The sequence below is a fragment of the Camelus dromedarius genome, chromosome 4, assembly GCF_036321535.1.
Source record: "Camelus dromedarius isolate mCamDro1 chromosome 4, mCamDro1.pat, whole genome shotgun sequence".
In the NCBI taxonomy this organism is placed as follows: domain Eukaryota; kingdom Metazoa; phylum Chordata; class Mammalia; order Artiodactyla; family Camelidae; genus Camelus; species Camelus dromedarius.
The window spans coordinates 72,054,515-72,071,558 of NC_087439.1; the positions used below are offsets into that span (position 1 = coordinate 72,054,515).

The 17,044-nt window shown below is 38.5% G+C and overlaps 1 protein-coding gene across 6 annotated transcripts in view; it reads right to left on the reverse strand.

Annotated features, from left to right (window-relative positions):
• SPATS2L (spermatogenesis associated serine rich 2 like) overlaps positions 1-17,044 on the reverse strand; it is a 157,222-nt gene that overhangs the window by 51,885 nt on the left and 88,293 nt on the right. For all 6 annotated transcript variants that reach the window (XM_031452047.2, XM_031452046.2, XM_031452052.2 and 3 more), the window contains 3 exons: positions 7,684-7,792; positions 4,281-4,330; positions 1,679-1,925 (listed from right to left, as the gene is read on the reverse strand). In XM_031452047.2, the coding sequence (XP_031307907.1) occupies positions 1,679-1,925; positions 4,281-4,330; positions 7,684-7,792 (406 nt within the window). The remainder of the gene's footprint in view (positions 1-1,678; positions 1,926-4,280; positions 4,331-7,683; positions 7,793-17,044) is intronic.

Genomic DNA, 17,044 nt, shown 5'->3' on the forward strand with positions numbered 1-17,044 from the left:
TGACTTATTTCACTTAGTAATAGTCTCTACGTCCATCCACATTGCTGCAAATGGCATTATTTCATTCTTTCTTTTGGCTGAGTAGTATTCCATTATATATGTATATACCACATCTTCTTTATCTATCAGTGGACATTTAGGTTGCTTCCATGCCTTGGCTACTGTAAATAGTGCTGCTCTGAACACTGGGACAGCACTCACTATTAACAGTGTTGTTAGGTAATGTTTGTGGAAGAAAATTAGAGCTCTGTGAGCAATTTAAAAACTTCCTAACGTGCTGTGCAATGTCAGGTATTTAATGCTTCCTCATGGTATCCCTGAGTCAGTGCTAGACCACTTGATTTTCTGTTTGCATCTGTCTCTTCTGCTAGACTGAACTCTTCCTAGATTATTTATCTTTGCTTTATCTTGGGAGATATTTTGAAAAACAGGGCAGTCTTAAAATTTATCAAAATGATTGTGTCTGGGTGGATAATGGGGAGCAGGGTGCTAGATGATTTATAATCACAGGAATCCCACACAACAAGAAGTTGCCCTGTAACCTCAACTTTCTCATGTCTTCCTAGATACATGACATATAAACCCAAAGTATTTTTTGTACAGTTTTCCTATGGATTTCCAAGATTACGTGGATTTCTAGGGTTCAACTACTGTGTAAATTAAGAGGAAATTGTATTCTCTGGTGTTCTGAGCTTTACCAAGAGCTCTGGAAAATCCCATGGCCAACCACACCTGCAGACACAGTATTTGAGTTGACAATCAGCACCCTGTGTCAGTTTGCATTTGTAGCCATTGCATTCACAGTGATCCCATGCCTACAGAAAAATATACTTCTTTAGTTTTTACTTCACATGTCAAAGATAAAGAAACAGTGTCCACAATATCCAGTTGACTACTGTCTTACTTCTTTGAAGTGCAAAGTGATTCATTATGAGTGGGTGTGAACATCTGGTCATTTTCTTAGGCCTTAAATTTTAGTTGTTCTTGAACTTCTATTTTTATGTTATTGATATTCTATTACTTACTCATTATCTATTAACTTTATTTTAGGGTTTGATAGAAAAATGGAGCATTGGGTCATATAGTATTGAAGGCCACTGATCTAGTAGATTCCAGTATAGTTGCCTTATTTTGCAGAAAGGAAATGAGACTCTAGAGATGAAATGATGTTCCCAAAGTCACACAAAAGAAGCCTTTTTCTGAGGAATGAATATACAGCTATTGCAGAAATAATTAACATTCTGGGTTCTAACACCCTGGGAAGACTATATTCTATCACATAATATACCAGGAGTTAATAACATTTAATAACATTTCCTTTTGTCACTGTTATCCCTCCCTTATCCCAGCAAAGGTGTCTAGAAAGAAAATGTCTTTAAACTGGAATTTCCATTTTCTCAATGATCCAAATACAGACTAGAACTATAATTTTTATATTTAAAAAAATCCTCTGACTTAGTGCAAGACTAGACTGCACATTTCTTCTTTGGCCCTGTTATTTTTCTTGTCTGCCCACACCATCCTACATCCTCCCGGAAGACCGTTTCAATCTGTGGACATGAGAAGACCAACCTTTCCCTTCCAACAACATCAGCAGTAGCAGTGACTATCCCACTGGGTCCCTTGGCATCCTTTTCTTCTATGTCTTCCTAAGCAGCTTTACTTAAGGATGACTGACCTGTGACCCCACGGAGTGCCTTTGGAGGTTCCTCGAGTATGGAGATCTTCTTCTCACGCGGGACAAGGACTGGTTTCTCACTGGCGGAATCAGTGGACGAGCTGTCCTTCTCACAGCCATTTACGTGACCATTTTGAATCTGTGGCGGCGGCGGCTGCACCAGCCCTGATTCTGGCCTCTCGGCCTTGTCTTTAGCGTCTTTGTTGCCTTGATGCTGCTTGGACTTGCTTCTTTTTCTTTTATTGTTCTAGAATGAGAAACAAATGAGAATATTATTTAGCTGTCACCCTTGAAATATAAGGTGAACCCAAGAGAGCAAAATAAGATACGTTATCTTTTTCTTTTTTTGGCTTTCTGGCTCTTCTGATGGGATGGGTGAAAAACACCTACATCTTTATCTTTATTAACCCCCCAAATTAATAGAAATATCTTCTTTCTTAAAATGAGTTATATAAAGTTTCACTTCATAAACATAATCAACAAAAAGTTTCCTTTAAAAGGAAAAAACAGTGGGGAATGGCTTAAATAGCTGGCACATTATTGAGCAAATTATTTAAATGGTAATATAGTAAAGTCTTGTGATAATTGCCTTGAAAGACCTTGAGTTCAGCTATTGTGCTATTGGAGAAGAGCTCTGGTTCTTGAAGAGATGATGGGGGTGAGGGAGGCAGGGAGGACAGTGAGGTTCTGATCCTTTGGGTAGGGGGGAGGTTGAGGGGCAGGCTGGTACAAAAAAGGCGGGCAAGTCCTTGTGAAATGAAGAAGTAGAGTCAGAGCCTCAAAGTCCAGGTTGGGTCTATGAAAAGGCACTAAGCAACCAGAGCATTCCTGGGTTGCTGCCACTGTCCCATAATCACCCCTATGGATATTTAAGCTGGAGTGGACCACTGCTACAAAGTAACGTCAAACTGGGCCACCTGGATTTGGATCGTGCAGCTGGACCCCGGGGCTGCTCGGGTGCTAGCTTTTTTTGCTTCAAAATAATGCAAGTCTGCATTTCAGACAACGGAAATTTTTTAGACCTTGGTACAGTCCTCAGCCAATCAGAACAGACGCTGGACCCGTCCGGACAGACCCTGTCCCATCTGCTACATGGGAGAGCAGCAGCTGAACCTCAGCCTGGCTTTGGTCTTCCACACATTTGGAAAAGAAATAAAAAGAAACGGTTCTGACCTAAGTCTCCTCCCCACTCCCCTTCTTTTCCTTTGAAACCACAGTCATGCCCCCGAGTAAGGGCTCCTCCAGGTGAGAGAGCTGCACTCATGGGGTGAAGGGAAGGCCCAGGGACACCTATTCCCACACAAACCCCGCCTCTCCTGGGCTCAGGAGACCATTTTCCCACTGAACCTCTAAAAGGAAGGCTTAGTAATAAGTTGAGTCTGCAGCTGCTGTCTGCTTTTTTTTTCACATGAGAGAAATTTAATACCGAAACCCCACATCTGAAATTTTTCCATGTAAGTATAAATACTGCCTTTCAATCACTTGCAAATCGTCTTCATCTCACACAGAAGCCTGGGAAGCTATGATTAAAGACAAGCAGAGATTGTCAAAGATGGTACATATAAAGTTTAAAAAAAAATCTAATTTTTCCTATTCTACATGAAGCTAGGAGGGGAAAAAGGAGGAAAAGATGATTCCAGTAATTTCAGTAATCTCAGGATTTTATGAAAGCAATACTGCTGTTTTTGTGTTTGTTTCAAACCTGTTTGGAAGGCCTGTGATCTTCCCTCAGGGGGAAGGGCAGACTGGGTATTATATCCTGGGTCTCCCCAAATACAGGCTTTGCTGGGTATAGTGGGGATGGGTGGGGTGGTTACTCTGAAGAGGGAAGCAGACTTTTTGTGAAAGTCAGGAAACGGGTTCCAGGTCAAGAACAAGAAGGAAGTAGCACCTTATAGGAGCTAGCGAGCGCCTGGGAAGGCTCACAGATCAGGAAGGCAGTGCTGGAGACAGAGGCTGGCATGTGTCCAGCACACCTCACGGGAGCCCAGAGGCCAGACTCTTGTGTGTCTAGACATGAAAGCAAAACAATGGGGCAAAGTAAAATCTTCCCTCTCTTCTCAAGGCGCAGTCTGCCAGTGTTCACAAGAAGGGAAACTAGGTCCCTTACTTACTATGGCTTTAAGGCATTTTTCTTTTCTTTATTAAAAATCTAGCTTATTAGAACTCAGGAAAAAAAAAAGTATCTTGGGGGCAGCCTGGGACAGATTCTCTCAGTTGGAAAAACATGTGAAAATATATTTAGAGCTTTTCAAGTATCTTTAAAACACTCCTTAATTTTTTCCTTTGTGCTACAGGATATGTTCAGGCAAGTTAATGTCTAGAATCCTTTGAATTCTCCGGTTGGGCTGGCCTTAATACTTAAAAAGAAAAGCTCTGGGACTTCTAAAGCACACCTGGTGGTTAAAAACACTTGAACAGAAAACAAGGGCATTAGTAGTGAGGGTGGCTGGTAATTTAAGAGAGTTATGAACCTGGAAGCTTTCTGGGTGCACATATTAACATATTTGAAAGAAGCACAGAATTGGCAGCCTTGTTAAAATGATAACCTCAGAGGTTCTGATGGAAGATATTACTAATTTAAAATCAGTATCAATCTTACCTTCTTTTTTCCTGTCATATTCCATTCTTTCAGAACTTGAATTGCACTGCCTAGACAAAGACAAAGAATTTTCAACATGTATTCACATAATAAAACACCTCACGAAATTTATCTCTGTCTTTCCATCTTGGTAGCATTTTTTTCCCCCAGCTTTTTCATTTGTTTTGATACATCCTACCTTAATAAAAATGCCAGTTTCATTTTTTATTTCCAGATTTTCATTTAATTCACTGCATGATCTTGGTTTTATCAAAGTATTAAGCCCCACTACATGAAGCTTACTTTTTTTTTTATCATTATGTTGTCTTCGAGAAAATGAAATATATCTTGAGAATTTTCTGACAGCTTCATTGCCGTAGGTAGAACTAAAATTGGTCTGTTTGATATATGAATCAAAATACCTATAATCTTCTGGGCCAAACGTGGGATTTTGAATATTATTAACCATGTGAATCCTAACTTTTTGTTTGACCATTCCTGTTCATTTTCTGCCTCTACTCCATATGTTCACCACCTGCAGGGTGATGAGGACAGATGATCTGATGTTAAGTTTTGTTCTCATCATTGTGAGCAGAGACGGGATGCAGTCTTGGCAAGGCTCCACCTTGGAACTAAGGAAGCTCCTCAAATAACAAGTTGTCTCAGGTTCTGTCAGTGCCAGTTGCATACACAAGTGGGACCACATGGACTCAGAGAAAATGCCTAACCTGATTAAGTTAGAAAATACTTGAAAAAGAAGTGCTTAACCATCGGTCAGCTACTAAGTGTCTTCAAGGAGTCTAAGGGAGGTCTTCACTCATTCCCTCTGCCCACTGTGCTGGGGGTAATTTCAACAGTAAGTTATTGGTAATGAGTAGGTCAACTGTTCTCATTTAAATAGGTACTTCCAAAAGAGTAGCTGTTAAATGTATTCTTTTAACAATTTTCAGCACTCTCGTACAATCTCATTATACTAATAGTTCTCTACAATGAATGTGTTGGCTAAACAAAGATAAACTTCAGGCTGGTCTTTATAACAAATTCCAAATTAGTAGGGCCCCAATTATTGGGCCTTCTGTCACTGTGAGATAAGCAGAAGGCCATATTGCTTTGACTAATGTTTAGAAAGGCTAATTATTCCTATCCATTCAGTTTCCAATTCAGTGCCCCTCTTAGGCTTTTTGAGTTACATGTACTTGAAGTAATAAGACTATACTTAAAAGTAAGCTATAATTCAGTCTTTTTATTAACTGGGCTGGTCTTTCTCTAATTTGCCCAGAGAATTAATGTTTCACAGCATTTTCCTTTTGAAGAACTTTAGGAAGTCACTTTCCCTAGGTTTCTTGGTAAGTCACACCTGTGGCTAATAATCATTAGGGTAGTTCTTACTGATAGCTCGATTTCACTTTTCCAAATAAAATTAAAATTAAAAAAAGGTTAAGTACTGTTCTTTTTAATCAGAGGAAGGAAGTGAGTGGCTTATTGCTTTCAATTGCAACATTCAATTATTCCTCTAATTTTCATATTTTGACAGAAATTCTATTTGCAATTTGGACAATGAGCTTTTAGAAAGTAATTCTGAGGAATTAATACCTATGTTTACAGATGATTTTGAAACTGTTATTATTAAACTTTAATTATACTGAAACTGCTTGGTAAGAGTGCTTTTAGTATTGCTCCGTAAATGATTCCTAACAAATATTTCTGATTTCCAGTGATTTTTAAACAAGTTTCCTGAATGTTCCCTATCTAAAATGATAGGAGGCTTCTTAGCAATCAATGAGCTCTTTTTAATGAGCCCTCAATACCGACAAGGTGAAAATTTCAAGAAGGATGAGCATGGTGCTCCATTTAAATACGAGCGGATATGATGACAGTCCATCAGTTACTGGGCATCTGTGCATCTCATCAGGGTCACTTTGTAATAAAAACTTTCATGATGGAGAATGTGGGGGCCTCAATCCAAGTAAGGGTGGGGAGGCCTGAGGATAATAACCTTTTTCCTTTCCTAAAGCTTTTTTCCATGTGAGTGATGTTGGCAAGTGAAACCTGAAAAGAGAGTTCATCTGAGCCAGGTATTTGTTTTTCCCAGTTTCTTCTTGAGACAAATTGCACCAAATGCTGCAAAGTCGGATTAATATCGTATTCTCCGTATTTGTTTCTTATGAGTAAGGACTCTCTACCTGCTAGTACAGGAAGCAGGAAAAACAGTCAGAAAAGTTGTGCACCATGGGTCTGCTTGCGGGCCTATTTTGAATGATAATCATTTTTCTAATTCAATTAGGACCCTAAATGTTGACTGCAGATATCAGAATGCAAGCATGTTGCCTGGTTCCAAGACGTTGCCTGGTTCCAAGACCCTGCCTGAGAGGCAATTATACTATACATAGAAATTTAGGAAGATTATCTTACTCCTAGGAAAGTAAGTAAATCAAACTGTCCTTAACAAATAAAATGTAACTAGGATAAAACCGAGAAATGTGCTGACAGGTCTTTCCTGACCTTTGGTGAGATTCTGTTGAGCTAGTCCATATTTACAAAACAGACACTAATGCTAGGGCAGAAGACATATGATAACTAAGGACAGGTATGAGATCTTTGTTCATAAATGGAACTTGTTTAATTTGATTAGGAGAGAAGAATTTCCCATAATTAACAGGAAATCTAAAGCAGTAGGTTACATACACATTTATACATTAAATATATCCCTGAGATTTCAGATTCTGTAACATCATTGGCAAGGGTCTTTTAAAAAAAACAACTTTTTTTTAGACAGCAAAAAGCCTCTAGAAATAGATAAGATGAACTGATAGTCTGATTAATTAGGTAATCTCAAAATCATAAACTAAGGATATTAGAGACTAACCCAGTCCTCTCAGACTACATAAGCATCAAGGATTCCAGTCATAAGGCCAAGCAGAACTATGTTGGTTGAAGAGTTGAGAAGGTCAGATCAGGAATGAAGTTCATTATCCTCCATTAACAAGGACACCATCGGGGGGAGGTATAGCTTAGTGGTACAACGCTTACTTAGCATGCACGAGGTCCTGAGTTCAATCCCCAGTACCTCCATTAAGTAAATATATAAATAAAACTAATTACCCCCCCAAAACAAAACAAAACAAGGACACCATCAAATAAAAGACATGTTGAATAACAAGTTGTACTGACTGGTAGACAATGGAATTAGTAGCATTACAATAGGTATCCTTTAGAAATGACAGTCTATTTTTTTTTTCCCAATGAGGAAAAAAGAAGTTCCAAATTCTTTTTTTTCATATGTAGATGTTTAAAGCCTTGCATATTTTTATGAAAATTAAAGTATTAGTAAATAATTGGTACTCAGTGCATTCAAGGGGAAAATACAGAATATATGGACTATTTAGTTCTAGTATCTTTAGGCTCAGGGGACATGTGTACTTACCATCCACGAACGCCTGCACTGCTTTATCGACATTAAAATCAAACTGCTGTAGCACCAGGACTATTTCGTTATTGCTTTTGTTGGGAACAACTGATCGAACTGCATAGATCTGTAAAGGAAAGTAAAGGAAAAGAAAGCTAAACATTTTGAGTATTGTTCACCCATGAATCTCTCACTGGGTAAAATAATAACTGTTAGAAAGGCCTTGAAAAGCCAACGAATCTATCTTCTTGCCATCAAGCACATTCAAAGGCATTTCAGACCAGTAAAAATTCATCCTGGTAATCACCTTGACACTCTCTTTATTTGAGTACACATTTCTACAAAGAGTTCCTTGTTAGGACTGGAGTAGCAAGTGTGAAAAGCCAGCTCTGGTTTTGCAATCTACTCCCCACCCTCTCCCTCACCCTCCAGACTCCAGATGCATACAAGATGTGTTTTCAGTGAGGACACAGATAGTTTTCTGTCTCCGGCTCTCTTCTCCATTGGCTCAGAGGGTATCTTTGGAAAAATTACAGAAATAGCCTCATGTCTCAGCTTCTCTTATCTGTGCAGTGGAAACGGTCATACTGAGCTTTACAGAAGTGTGTTGTGAAACTCCATTAATGTTTACAGAGGTATAAAGGTGTGGGGCATTGCAGTTTTGAAATAGCAATTTTAGCCATAATACAGAAAAATGTTCCCAAACACACTTCTGAAATCAAACATTTAAAACAGTAAAAGTAAATACATACATGAGAGCTAAGGATTTCAACGGGTTAAGTTGGCATTCAATTTTTAATGACCTATGTGTATTTCTTAATCAAATTTTGCACGTATTCTTTCTTTTTGCCTAATAGAACTAATTGACCTTTATCTCACAGAACTCGCAATTACTACAGGATGCTCTATCCACTTGAGTAAAACCTGGCTTACCTGGCTTTCTATCAAGGGGATTACTGCAGCCACTACTGACAAATATGAGAGAACTGCATGGTGCCAAGGTGAGGAGCATCCATAATGATGATCACAAAAGCACCACACAGCCTTTACATGTTTCCACCAATGGTTCAGTTATGGCCAGCTGAGTTTTAGAGTTACATGTAGTTTGTTGTAATCAGATTCATGGACTATGGATTCTATGTGTATGATGATGTATAATGTGATTGTATTGCCCCAAACACTCAATTAAGCAGTATGGCCTACTTCCTAATTATGTTAGAAAATAGGCAGCCTCTTCCATACAGATCTCTATATAAGAATATTTAGATCATAATGAGAAAACAGCACAAGATATGGGTATATAACTTGTAGAGGTTCTGACATTATAGAAAGCTAGTGTGAAGGTTGACATTCATAAATGCTAGACATGTGGGTCTTATCAAGGACTCGAAAACTACACACATATATATATAGTTGTATATATGTGACTCAAGGCCTTTGATTTTTTTTTTCAATTTTCACATTGTATGGTCCTTAGTTTTTCTAGCCTTTATATTAAAAAATATTATTAAATCCAAGTTCTTTCTCATTTTTTCTCTTGTCCTCTTTAAAACAGTAAATAGTTTTTGAATGCTTATTGTGTGACAGGGCACCAAATTTCAACATCCTTTTATGTTGTCTTCTCTCACTCTCTATATATATGCACATATATGCAAATGATGATCAAATATCTAGCATCTATCCTTGTCCTATACAAATTTTATACGTATATAAATATATATTATATATCATTATATTTAATTTTATATATATCTATCATTGTGTAAGTTAAGGCGTACAGCATGTTGATTTGATGCATTTATATACTGCAAAATGGTTCCCACCATAGCATTAGCTAATACTTCCGTCTCATTAGATAATTACCATTTCCTTTTCTGTGGTAAGAATGTTTCAGATCCACTCTCAAGTATACCATACAGTATATACAGCTACAATTACCATGCTGTATATCAGGTCCCCAGAAATTGTTAATCTTGTAACTGGAAGTTTATACCCTCTGACCAAAATCTCCTCATTTATCTCTTTTTTAAAAAGAAGCCAAGATGGGGAGAAAACATGAACAGAAACACCTGCATCCAGTCCAGGAAAGTCATTAACAGGACACGTCCAACAATAAATACAGATGGCCTAGTAGGTGCTGCTGCGATGGGGTCATGTGTAAATATTACACGTCATCCTCCTAATGTAGTTCTTTTAAATAAAATTCTAGCATTTCAAGCCACTAGGAGTGGTTAGTACTACATTAAGTTTCTTAATAATTACCATCATTATTATCACATCAGCCATGCTCTTCTAAATAATACAAGGCTTATTTATTAATTACATTAACTACATTATAATTCCATTAGACCATATGATCCAGCAATTCTACTCCTGGGTACATATCTGGAAAAAATGAAAACATGAATTCAAAAAGATACATGCACTCCGATGTTCACAGCAGCACTACTTATAAGAGCCAAGATACGGAAGCAATCAAAGTGTTGGTTAAAGGACGTGTGTGATATATATATATATATACACACACACATATACACAATGGAATATTATTTAGCCTCAAAAAGGAATGAAATTCTGCCCTTTGCAGCAATGTGGATGGACCTAGAGAATATTATGCTTAGTGAAATAAGTCAGGCACAAAAAGACATATACTGTGTAATATCACTTATATGCAGAATTAAAAAATAAAACAAACAAATATATATAGCAAATCAGAAAGAGACTCGCAGATAATAGAAAACAAAATAGTGGCTGCCAGTGGAGATAGGGAAGTAGGGAGGGGCAATATTGGGGCATGCAATTAAGAGATACAAACTACTGTGCACAAACTAGATAAACAACAAGGATATATTGTATAGCTCAGGGAATTAGAGTCATTATCTTTTAATTACTTTTAATAGTGTATAGTCTGTAAAAATACTGAATCACTCTGCTGTACACCTGAAACTAATATAATATTGTAAATCAACTGTACTTCAATTTAAAAAAAACTCAGTTTTCAATCTACCTACACAGCTGTAACCCAGAAGTATGGAATAAATAAAATAACTGTTCTCCCTGCTTCCAGTCTCTCCTCTGCAAAACATAATTTATTTTATTAAGTTAAGGCAAAGCTTAATATAAACCACAGCTTACAGCGGTACTTCTTCTTCAGACATTTACGCTACTCTTGCCTGTCCTACTTTATAACGAAAAAAAAACCCAAAATAACAATCATGGTAGGATATAGAAAACATCTATCCTTGTCACTTCATATAGCTTATCTCTGAACATATCCTTTTTAACATATATTGACATATAATTGTCAATAACTGAGTTCTGATATCAAATATAACTATGAATATTGCATATAATTCCCGAATAAAGACACTTAACTAAGACAAGAATGTCAAGTTTTAAAGAAATGAGAAAAGAAAAAAGAAAAAAATAACTTCTGCCTGTTCTTAAGTATTCCATAGTAATGTTGAATTCTAGTGAATTTCTTAGCCAACATGTTTCTGCAGTACTTGGCTAATGTGGAGGGTAGTATTGTTTCTCAACCACCTTATTTATAAATTCACTATATATTTTTTCCTATGAAAATATCTTGGAGAAAGATAGAGAGATCTGGGCACTCATATGTGCGCATAAAAATACAGGAACCTCACAGTGTCACTATTCATGAAGCAGTGGAGTCATGAGAGGTCCAAGCACTTAAATCTAAAAAAGATCTCCTTATGAAGGAGCTTTAAATACAAGGAGTGGATGACAAAAGCATGTTACAGGGACGTTGTGCTGAAAGGCTAACTTTACATTTGGAGATGAAGCTCCTGGAGCAATGGATCAATCAATGCATGACTAATGGTAGTTTGCATACGAGGAACTCATAAAATTCGCACCTGCAGTGGTTGTGTTGCAGGGGCTGTTTTTGGCGCCGCTTCAGACACACAGCCTTTACTTCAGGGCCACAGTCCAAGCGGGTGAGCCTGCTGCTGCCGCTTCACTCCAAAGCCCACTGTTTGAAGCTGCCCTTGATTGCATCCCTCAAGGGTTCTCACGCCATAAACAGAGTGTTCCGGGCACAGGGGTAGGGGGTGTGGAAGGGGCATCACTCAGCAGCACAGGATATGGGGTGACCATTGGGACCGCTAGTTAGCGGTTCATTTAGCAACTGCTTTACCTTTCCCAAATCACATTCTCCTGTTTTGCTTTCACTAATTTAAATCTAGTTTGGCAAATTCAATTTGCTATTGAGAAATCTGCCTTTTGCACCTCAAAAGTTGTTTTGATTTTAAAAGCTTTTGCACAGCAAAGGAAACCATCGATAAAATGAAAAGACAACCTACTGAACAGGAGAAAATATTTGCAAATGATATGACCAATAAGGGGTTAATATCTAACATGTATAAACAGCTCATATGATGCAACATCAAAAAAACAAACAACTCTATTAAAATGGGCAGAAGATCTGAATAGACATTTTTCTAAAGAGGAAATGCAGATGGCCAACAGGCACATGAATAGAAGCTCACATGCACCCCTAATGTTCATAGCAGCACTATTTACAATAGCCAAGATGTAGAAGCAACCTAAGAGTCCATCAACAGATGAATGGATAAAGAAAATGTGGTATATATATATATATATATATATATATATATATATACACAATGGAATACTACTCAGTCATAAAAATGAATGAGATTTTTGCCATTTGGAGCAACATAAGTGGACTTGGAGGATACTATGCTAAGTGAAATAAGTCAGGCAGAAAAAGGCAAATACTGTATACACTTATATGTGGAATTTGCAAAAAAAACCCCAACAAACTAGTGAATATAACAAAAAAAGAAGACTTGCAGATACAGAGAACAAACTAGTGGTTACCAGTGGGGAGAGGGAAGGGGTAACATAAGAGGTAGAGAAATAAGAGGTACAAACTATTAGGTGTAACATAAACTACAAGGATATATTATACAACGTGAGGAATACAGCCAAAATTTTATAACTCTAAATAGAGTATATAACCTTTAAAAATTATGAATCACTGTATTTTACACCTGTAACTTATATAATATTGTACATCAACTATACCTCAATAAAAAAAATGGACATTAAAAAAGTTGTTTTGATTTAACTTCAGCATTCTAATCTCCTTTTCCCTCCTCTCTCTGGGGCTTTCTATCTTGTTTGACAGGTTTTGCCCCATTCTGCCTCAGGCCCGCCCTGCTGGCATTTTGCCTACACCAAGCAGCAAGGCAGTGTGGCTGTCACAGATGCTGTTTGATTTCAGCTTCCCGCATGAACCTAACCAGAACCTGACTTGTCTGGTTTAGGAGCTGTTAGCAGATTTACTCATTCACACTGGGCACCCTTCGAGCCTGTCTGTGATGATTCCTTAGAAATTCTTCTTGCTTACTGATGAGTTACTTAGACTATGTCTCAGTTTCAAAAAAAAAAAAGGTTCTGACTGAAGTTTTCTATCCACTTACACAGCCGTGTGATCAGTAAAGACCCTGTATTATCAAATAAACAGAAAATAACGGCTCCCTCTGCTTCTGGTCTCTCCCCAGCAAATTCATTCTGAGGCTGCTACCAGACTCCTCTTCTTCAAGTATAATCTTGATTATTTTCCCACCTTCCTTAAGAGTAAAATGGCATCTATATAATGTGGCATTCAAGCCATTAACAATTGCTTTTCCAAATGTCCCTCTTGCTCTGCCCTTTACAGATAGTGCAAGCCGAGTGTTGGTCCGCTACCCCACCTCTGTGTGAGCTTTGCCTTTGACCTGAGATGTGTCCACCTGTCCAAATCTTATATTCTTGCTGAAATGCCACGTGTTCCGTGAAGTCCGTCTTGACCATCCCTGTATAAGGCATCTCAGTCCCTGTTTAATTACCATAGCCCTTATCAGCAGGTGTCTCAAACCCTAGCACCTTCTACTTCACAGCCGAAGTGTTTGTGTAAGGTGTGTCTTCTAGACAGTAAGCAACCTGAGGGCAGAATCCTCCTCTCAGTCATTTTTGCACCACTACCATGCTCACCCGTGAGTGACTAATAATGTGCCTGTAGTAGGTATTCAACAACTATTTGTTGAATGAGAGAACGACAATTTGTAGCTAGATCAGGCTGCAGCTTTGAGTCAAAGGAATATTCTGCCAGTGTTCGGACGATCCCATCACTCGGCATTTACCACCCACAATAACAAACAAGTGAGTCTCTGCTGACTGTGATGTGATCTAGACATGCCACGGTCAGGGAGGACAGACATGTTCTTTAAATTTCAATAACAGAGACGGGAAGACTACTGATGAGACTTGATCATTTTTTCTTTCTAATAAGATACTCACAGTATTTTGTGGAGTTAAAAAAACAGGAAATAGCATAGTATCTGACCATCCTTCCAAAGCTCAGCCCAGCAGACAGGTATTGGTGGAGCCTCCACTAGGTGACAGGTACCGAAGACACAAAGGGGAGCCAGCTATGGTTCCTGCCCTAAGATGGACAGTGCAGTGGTGGAGCTAGAACCGCTGGTACCTGAAAGTGTGTAAAACGCGGTGCTGTCTTTATGAACAAGGTACTGCGGTACCACAGAAGAGGGAGCAGTTACGTCTGCCCAAGGAGGGAGACTGCTTTATAGGGGAAGCAATCAAATGTTGTGGAAGAAGCTTTGGCATTCACCAGACCTATTTTCTAACCTTGGTTCTGCTACAGGCTAGCTCTATGACTTTGGATGAACTGCCTAAATTGTTTCAACTTGGTTCTGTGGCTGTGAAATGAGGATATTACCTGCTAGAGTCTCAGGAAAAATGAAAAGAGATGATGCATGTAAAGTGTCTGAAATAGAATTGGGCATATATTAGCTGCTCAATAAATTTTAAAAAGGAAAGGGTGGGAGCAGGTATGCTGGGTCATGGAGGAGAAGGATCTCTCTAGGTGTAAAGGTTGGTATGTCTTTAAAATGGAAAGAATATGTGTCTAGAGTGAGTGCTGGATGAGATATCTGGGGGAGATTGCCCTGTATATTTCCCTTCTTAAGAGCCTTCCTCTGGATATATGCCCAGGACTGGGATTGCTGGGTCATATGGTAACTATATTTTTAGTTTTTTAAGGAATCTCCATGCTGTTTTCCATAGTGGTTGCACCAAATTACATTCCCACCAGCAGTATAGGAGGGGTCCCTTTTCTTCACACCCTCTCCAGCATTTATTGCTTGTGGACTTTTTAATGATGGTCATTCTGACCGGTGTGAGGTGATACCACATTGTAGTTTTGATTTGCTCCAATTTGAAAAGATACATACACCCCAATGTTCAAAGCAGCACTATTTACAATAGGCAAGACATGAAACCAACTTAAATGTCTATCAACAGATGACTGGATAAAGAAGTGGTGGTACATGTGTGTAAATAAATAAATAAATAAATAAATAAATAAATAAATAAATAAATAAATGATGGACTACTACTCAGCCTTAAAAAGGGATGAAATAATGCCATTTCAGCCACATGGATGGACCTGGAAATTGTCATACTAAGTGAAGTAAGTCAGACAGAGAAAGACAAGTATATATCACTTTAATGTGGAATCTAAAAAATGACACAAATGAACTTATTTACAAAATAGAAACAGTCACAGACTTACAAAACAAACTTATGGTTACCAGAGGGAAAAGGGACTGGGGAGCGATCAATTAGGAGTTTGGGACCAGCAGATACAAACTACTAGATACAGAATAAATAAACAACACAAGGTCCTACTATATAGCACAGGGAACTATACGCAATAGCTTGTAATAATCTATACTGAAAAAGAATATAAAAAAGGATATATATGTATAACTGAACACAATGCTGTACACCAGAAAATAACATAACACTGTAAATCAACTATATTTCAATTTAAAAACAAAAACAAAAAAACAAAGACCAAAAAACCTTCCTCCACAGCCTTGCTGAGCAGTCAGTGGACCCAAGGCTCTCCTCAATCTCTTCCTCTCCTGCAAGCTGAGTGGTACCATAGGGAAGCCCATCATAGAGGGGCTAACAACACGCACTCCCTGCTCCCCCGGGCCCAGATCCCCAACCCCCCAACTCCATTTCATTCTTTCATTTATTTACTAAATCCCTACTATGGTCAGGCACTGCACTAGTGGCTGAATAGAGCAGTAATAAAACAGATATGGTCACTACCAAACCTAGAGTGGAAAACAGATGTAAAACAAGTAAATTAAAAATATACAGAATTGCAGCTCATGCTAAGTGAATGATATGAAGGAAGCGATCAGAGTGTGGTGCCAATGATCGCAGCAGTCAGGAAGTGGCCTGTCTGAAAAGACAAACAGGGCCAATTAGATTCTCTGCCTTGGAGTCTGGACTATTTCACACCAAGGGAGAGAAGCCAGAATGGAGATGAAGAGGGGCTGTTTTCGAGCTTTTCTGAAGCCCCATGAGTCCCTACCACATCTCTATAGTAACCTCTTTTTCACTTGCACTTGTTGGAGAGGTTTCATTTTCTAGAACAAGTAGCGAGTGCCTAGAAGCAACATTAGTAAAGAAGGCTGAAAATAAAAATAATAAAGCCAAAGAACTAATCCAATTGGCAAAGGGGAGAAATGGGAGATTTTAAAGATAAATCCTGTTTAGAATGTACAAGATGGATCGGAGAAGAGAGGCCCATGAGCCTCGTTCACATACCCTGTCCAGTACTCAACACCCTAACTATTTACTTATGAGACTATTCGCCCCACTGGCATGTGAGCTTGTAAATGGCAGAGATTGTAGCTCTCTATCCGCAGGGCCTAGAACAATGGGCAGCATTCGGTAGATGATTCATAGATGTTCAAATAGATGAATGAACAACTGAATGAACAAAAGGAAGAAGGGAGTCTAGTAAGATGGTCATTGCAACATTTCAGGCTTATTTATCCAGCTTTTTTCTTCAGCGCATCTCTGTAATTCAGAGTAACATATTACACACTGGTAAAAAGTATTCAAGCCCAAAATGCATGAAGTGCCTCCTACGTCCCGGGTACTGCTGGTCCTAGCCTTGAGGATCTTGTAATCTTAGAGGTGAGCTTGGTCTCATTCCCTACAAGGAGGACAGCAATCAAACAGGCTGCAACCTCCTTTTTCGCACAGGTGAGAACCAGAGTTATTTATGTGTTGCCCATTCCTGCAACTTTGAAAGGAATTTTATAATCAGCTTTGGTCACATTTCTCAAATGCTGGGCCGTTCAGAGATGCCTTAAAAACAGCTTATCTGTGTAGGTTTTGCTTCACTTACTGGGCCACAAATATTATCTACACCCTAATGAAGGCAGCTCTCCTATGAATCTTCCTGGAGAAGAAAATACTCTTTGCAGACCAGTACCTTTGCATCATGGATAATTCTATAATT